We start from the raw sequence: 6,505 nt of genomic DNA on the forward strand, positions 1-6,505 counted from the left end.
CAGTTTTTAGCACAAGGCTTACATTTTCTTAGTTTCTAAAAGGTTACTTGCCTTCATGCTTAAACTTGCCTTCAAGGCCATGCTTATAAACTTGGGTTGAGCAGTAGCCACACAGCTCCAAAGCCATGTGGGTGGTGTTGGGGTGTTGTCCTCAGGGACCTGAGATCATGCAGGCCATGCTGGAGCCATGAGCCCGTAGCTCAGTGCAGAGAACATGGGAAAGAGTTGTATTACAAATGGGAAACTCTGGGGAAAGGGTCAGGAGGGCCCCATCTGTGATATTTATCACATATGCAATGGAAAGTACGTGTGCTCCAGTTCAGCTAATTTTGGAAAATGTTGCCACCTGTCCTAGTGAGCAGGCTGTCACTGTGCAGGGTCCCGAGGAGCTTATCTTCTCCTTTATGACTCCAGGCCACATGCCCAAAACCATACCTTAGAAATGATTCCTGCAGACCACAGAACCACTTGCCCTTTCCAAGAAGCAAAATCTCTGCCTTTAATCCCAGCACTTGGGAGGCAGAGGCAGGTGGATTTCTGAGTTTGAGGCCAGCCTGGTCTACAAAGTGAGTTCCAGGATAGCCAGGGCTATACCGAGACACCCTGTCTCGAAAAAACCAAACCAAACCAAACCAAACCAAACCAAACCAAACCAAACCAAACCAAACCAAACCAAACAAAAAATCTCTGGAGCAATGTTGTTCCTGAGAGAAAAACAGCTTGGAAAACGTATGGGAAGTTTGAAAGGGAAAAGATGGACTATCTTGGATCGTGGCGTACACCCACTGCTAGGCATTCTGAGTGGCACGGAGACACTACGAGGGACATCAGGAAAGGGCCAAACCAAGATAACTGCAAGTAGCCTTGTTTGCACCCACCCAGTCCTGGGTCAGCTGCTCCCAGCACACACGAGTCACATAGGGACAGGGAGGTGGCACATAGGGGAAATGGAAGCCAAAGTGATCCCTAACAGCTCTACCCAGGCTACAAGCAAGGCCAATTGTCCCCAGTGTCTCAGACTTAGCCCAGAGAGGGAAAATATTTTTTCAATCTTAGTTGTTAAATCTTTCTTTCCCCAAATTCTAAAGTGCCACTTGCTCAACTGCCTGCCTCTCTCTCAAGCCCTCACTACTGCTGGGATCATCTTCCAGGGGAAGTGATGCGGACGGGCCTCAGGGCCCTGGCACTTCCTCCCCACTCTCCAGTCATGTAGAACCAGCTAACTTTCTCAGCTTTCTCTCATCCCAGAGCTGTGGAAACAAAGACACCAGGAACCAAACTCAACAACCAGGAAACATCCAGAAGAGAGAGAACCAGAGAAGACCCACCCCAAGCTTCCTCTGGACAGAGATGTGAGAAGATGCTACGCAGCCAGGACACAGGCTCACCACACTCGTGCTTTGCTGAAGCTGCCACCCAGTCTGGGAGACCCAGCCCCTCTCCATCCCCAGCTCTTCTGCTAGCCTTGCTGCCTCCAGTGTCTCTGTCCCCAGCTCTGGCTGTAAGTCCTCAGCATTGATTAATAGTAGAAAAAGAAACGCAGACAACTAGAGAGTAGGTGGGATGCTGGGTAAGACAACCAAGACTTAAGAGGTGAGAGCAGACATCACCTCTGCGCTCTCACAGGGTCACTTCCCCAAGTGCCACCTCTGCCCTCCTTTGACCAACCATGTGGATATCAGTCTCCTTTCTTTGGGAGTGGCTGACACTCCCTCAGAGACACATCCGCAGTGGAGGCTTCCCAGGCCCTTGCCTCTCAATGGAGATGTCCCTGTGGTTCTCTGTCCCTGGCTGATACATGAGAAGACAGATCAGATGCTTATTAGCCCAGAGCACAGGTGGCCGGACCCTTCTCACGGAAGACGACAAGGAGGAAGGAGGACCACAGTGGATCAGAGACTCCCCCTTTGCTCACTGTCCAAGGTGACAAGTTCTTAGCCATCCCAGCTAGATTTCCAAGAGTGAGCAGGGGGTGGTCCTCCTGCAGACTGTGTCCTCTAAGGAGCTCTGTCTCCTGGAGTTCAGTATACACACAGATCAGGAAACTTCATCTCATAGACAGGGATGGAGTGGTTTTGCGGCTGGCCGTAGGCTGCGCTGATGGTTCCTGAAGGGCTTGGAGGGGGCCTGGAGACACACAGAGGAGAGAGGTAGGACCAAGAGCCGGGGTCCTACCCTGGTGCAACTGAACACAGCAGCTGATTTTGGTTTCTCTTTAAAATGCATGCCACTCCACGAGTTCCCAGATTTTCAAGATGGTCTATGATCTTCAGCTCAGTCAAAACTCCCTGTATAGGCTCTATAGCAGCGGTTCTCAACCTTCTTAATGCTGCCACCCTTTAATGCAGTCCCTCATGTTGTGGTGACCCCCAACCGTAAAATTATTTTTGCTGCTGTTTCAGAACTGTAATTTTGCTGTCGCTATGAATCATAATGTAAATATCTGATATGCAAAGCCCCAGGTTGGGAACCACTGCTCTCTGATGTCATAGGTCCTTTAAAGATCAATCACTTGACCAAAGCACTAAGACTCCTGGCTGTTTTCTAGACCTCACTAAGCCAGTCTCCTGCCCTCCCCATGATGGCTGAGACTAGGGCTGAGACTAGGGCATTAGAGGTTGAGGATGGAGGGAGGGCTGGCTGCAAGCAGGTGTGAGGGGAGGGCTTAGGACAATGGCACAGAGTTAGGGTCCCCTACCTATGTGGTCACTTACCGGATGGTGATTTCAAAGATCTGGTTGAGTTTACTCTGCAGCAGTGATGCCTAGAGACAAAGAGAAGGAAAGTGAACGTGGGGTTCCAAGAGTGTTCACTGCCACCTCTCTGGCCACCTGTCCAAAGGACACCAGGACGTTTCTGACAGTAACAATCTCGGGAGGTAACCTGGTGGGTGTGTGCTCTTATCCTTGGCACCCGTGTGTTGTACTTACACATTCAGCTCAGTGACAACAGTGACAACCACCAGCAAAGGCTGGGGACCTGGCAGGGCCACCAACAAAGGCTAGGGCCAGGGATACCTGGGAGAGGTTTTGGCAGGCTTCTGCTCTTCAATATGGGGTAGCAGGGTCTGTTGGGCATGGGGTCAGGAGATTGGAGCTGACATTACTATTTCTTGACGTGTCTAGTACTTGGGCCTCCTCCTAGACTATGAAATCAACAGTCTACCTCTCAAAGTGGGATGTGAATAACTTACAGTAGGTAGTACAGGCTTGGAAGTTACGGGCTTTAATATAGATACAAAATAAGTAGACCTTATATATATAAAATATAAGCCACATGCCTGTAATCTCAGCGCTAATGAGGCAGAGGCAGGATGGCTGAAAGTGTGATGCAAGCCAGAGTTCAAAGGCAGCCAAGGACAAACCGCAAGACCCTCATTTAAAAGACCGTGGCTGGTGAGATGGCTCAGTGGGTAAAGTCTATGCTATACGAGCCGGGTGGTCTGAATTCTATCCCTGGAAACCACATAAAAGTGGAAGGAGAGACCCAAAGTTATCCTTTGACCTACATGTGCGGCTATACCCATATCGTACACACAGGACCATAACAAAAGTTTATAATAATAATCGTAAAAGTTTTTGCTCATTTTGTTGAGACAGTGTACTACCCTAGCTAGCCTGGGATTAGTTATGGAAACCAGTCTGGCCTTGTACTCACAGAGATCTACTGCTTCTGACTTCTTAGTGCTGGATTAAAAGTGTGAGGCACAACACTCAGCTGGCACCTCCTATGCCACCCCCACATGCCACTGTCTTTTTTGTAGCACTGTCTCACTATGTAGCTCTGGCTGGTTTGGGATTATCTATGTAGACCAGGCTGGCCTCGAATTTACAGAGACCTGCCTGCCTTTATGCGTCCCACGTGCTAGGATTAAAGATCCAAGACACTGAGTGCTAAACGCTTAGTCAGTGGGCTCAGGGGAAGCAATGTAGTGGAAGGTACTGAGGTAAACAGCAGCATTCTGCATGCTAGAACCAAACTCCCAATTTCTGCAGTACAAAGAGCCATGGTTTGAACTCGGTCCTGCCCTCAACACAAATCTGGTTTCTGATTGGTCAGTAAGGCACCCTGTGGTGTGTCACTCACCCGGGCCCCACAGTGGGCTGCAATTTCCTCAAAGGGCGCTTTCTGGAATTTCTCTACCACCTGTCTCTGCCGCTCGCGCTCCTGCTCCTCAACCGCCACACTGTCCACTGTGACACAGAGAACTGGGTTAGTATGTAGATCGTCCCCAGGGACGAGTAAAGGGAGGAGCTTGAGTATATGAACAGGTGGGACTCGGGATGAAAAATGGGCGGGGACATGAAAGGTGTGGAGCCCTCTTCATAGGAACACTTCATGTGTCCATATAGACTTTTCCTGATTCTGCCCAAGGCCCCACCCTCTGAGAATCAGTTAAATGAACCCATAGCTGGGCTTTTAAAGACCCAAGTGGCTGCACCCCTGCTGGAACTCTCAAATGAACCATCTCAGCTGTCCCTTTTAGTACTGTCAGGGCAGTTTTAAAAAGGACCTGAAAAGGCAGAGAGACCATGAGAGTCACAGCAGAGCATCACAGCAGAGCAGTCTAGGCAAATTTCACTTAAGGCTTTACACGCCCTTACTATCCCAGGTGAGTTAGTGCCAAATAATGAATAGGGAGTGGGGTTGGAGGTCAAATAATGCCCGTTGTGAGTGGGCTAGGGAGACAGGTGTTGTGTTCATTCATTACTTCTTAATTTGTTTTCAGACAGGCTCTCACTAGATAGCCCTGGCAGTTCTAGAGCTCACTATGTAGACCAGGCTGGCCTCAGCCAGGCAGGTATGAGATCTACCTGCCTCTGCCTCACCTTGCAAGTCCTGGGATCAAAGGTGTGCGCCCCCACTGCCCAGCTGAGTGCATTTATAACAAAATCCTGAAGGGGCTTCATGGGAAGGACGTTTAGTGGCTTAATTTGTCATCAGTTAGAAACAACCTCTTCATAGGAACACTTCATGGGCAATCTTGCAGGTCCCTTATTAAATGAACACGGACACGATTTCTTCTCAGTGCCTTTCACTGGTCACCTGGCTGTAACTCACAAGCCGTAGCTTTCAGAGGCAGCCGCCATTAGCAAGCAAGCAAGGGTTTGCCTGATAAGCAGTGCCACCCACTTCATTGGGGATTGGGGACTTCCAGTTGAGGCTCTAGTGACTGATGAGTTTACAAGAGGCCATCAGCCTCTGCCACCAGGTCCATGTCACCCCTGACCTCCCCTTATCACCAGAGTTTCTTGGGGCCCCGTCTTACCAATGGCTTTCTTCAGTGTCTCATAGGTGATCTCTTCTGCAGGAACTCGCTAAAGGAGACAGGGCAAAAATGTTGTGAAAGGTGAACGTCGCTCCTCAGGGGAGTGCCCCTGAAGCATCCTCATTCCCAGAGGTGTCTAAGCATGCATGGACAAAGTAAATGAGGCCAATTCCTCACCAGATTCCCTCAGAATCGAATTCTATTCTCTTTTCCCTACCCAAGCCTGTCCATCATGCTCCACCGGAGGAAACCACCACATAATTAAAAAAACAAATACTCAGAGAAATAATTGGATGTAAAAAGGCAGTTGAGAAATATGGTCTCCAATATAAACTCCAAAAAACTTCACAACATTTTGAAGGCTTATAATATTAAATTATACCCCAAAGTGATGAATTTTAATATAGTAAGTCAATGAAGGTTAGACACAATGAGCGTTCTGCTCATCTGATTGGTCCCAAGACCAGAGGCAAAGGATCTCAACTTCTGCAGACACTATGAAATGAGGCAGGAAATAATAAAACCCAAAGAAGGGAATTCCATGGATGCACAGCCTTGGGAGAGACGCTGAAGATAACGAAAAAGATGGAACAGCAGGATCAGCTAACACAAGATCCTGAACAGAGGCCAAAGACACGAAGCAGTGCAGATGGGGAGGTCATAGCCCTGCAGCAGTTACTAGGACACCCCTGGGCTAATCTGATCCGGGGAAAGAACCAATGAGTGTCGCAGGAGGTCAGGCGAGAGTAAAGGGTACAGGCCAGGCGAGCAGCATTTCTCCTCCTTAGCTTCACCTAACTACTGAAGGCCTCTGAAGCAAGGACAGGAGAGTCCGCTCTGCAGTATGGGGAAGCAGTCGGCTCACTCCAAGGCTGTAACTCAGGAGGGGCCACAGGGTCTCTGAGGATCCTTCTACCTCCTTACTCTGCTTCCCCAGTGAGCCAGAGTCAGAGGATCCTGCCTTTTATGGGAATATTCCAGATGAGCTCTGTAGAACTTGGCCCTAGGTGGAGGCTTAATCCCAGCCTTCAGGGACTTTTCCATGTGCTGATCACACCTGGGGGAAGACTCAGTGTCTTCCACGGTGGTCCTCATAATCCCATGAATCTTTGTGTCCCTGTCCCACTCAGAAGTGGGCCCTCCTTACTTTGTATGGTGCTGCACCTGTCAATCCCCCAGTTTGTATGAGTAGGGAAAGGAGACCAGAAAGCCTTTCTACAGTGATTTTTTTTTTTT

The 6,505-nt window shown here is 49.2% G+C and overlaps 1 protein-coding gene across 2 annotated transcripts in view; it reads right to left on the minus strand.

The window, feature by feature from the left end:
- Window positions 1–613: 613 nt before the first annotated feature.
- Window positions 614–6,505, minus strand: part of Efr3b (EFR3 homolog B) — a 74,527-nt gene continuing 68,635 nt past the window's right edge. For both annotated transcript variants that reach the window (XM_021179469.2, XM_029484966.1), the window contains exons 20-23: window positions 5,270–5,318; window positions 4,087–4,193; window positions 2,715–2,764; window positions 614–2,127 (exon numbers count right to left, since the gene is read on the minus strand). In XM_021179469.2, the coding sequence (XP_021035128.1) occupies window positions 2,022–2,127; window positions 2,715–2,764; window positions 4,087–4,193; window positions 5,270–5,318 (312 nt within the window). In that variant the 3' untranslated portion in view covers window positions 614–2,021. The remainder of the gene's footprint in view (window positions 2,128–2,714; window positions 2,765–4,086; window positions 4,194–5,269; window positions 5,319–6,505) is intronic.

This window comes from Mus caroli, chromosome 12 (genome assembly GCF_900094665.2).
Source record: "Mus caroli chromosome 12, CAROLI_EIJ_v1.1, whole genome shotgun sequence".
NCBI classification, from domain to species: domain Eukaryota; kingdom Metazoa; phylum Chordata; class Mammalia; order Rodentia; family Muridae; genus Mus; species Mus caroli.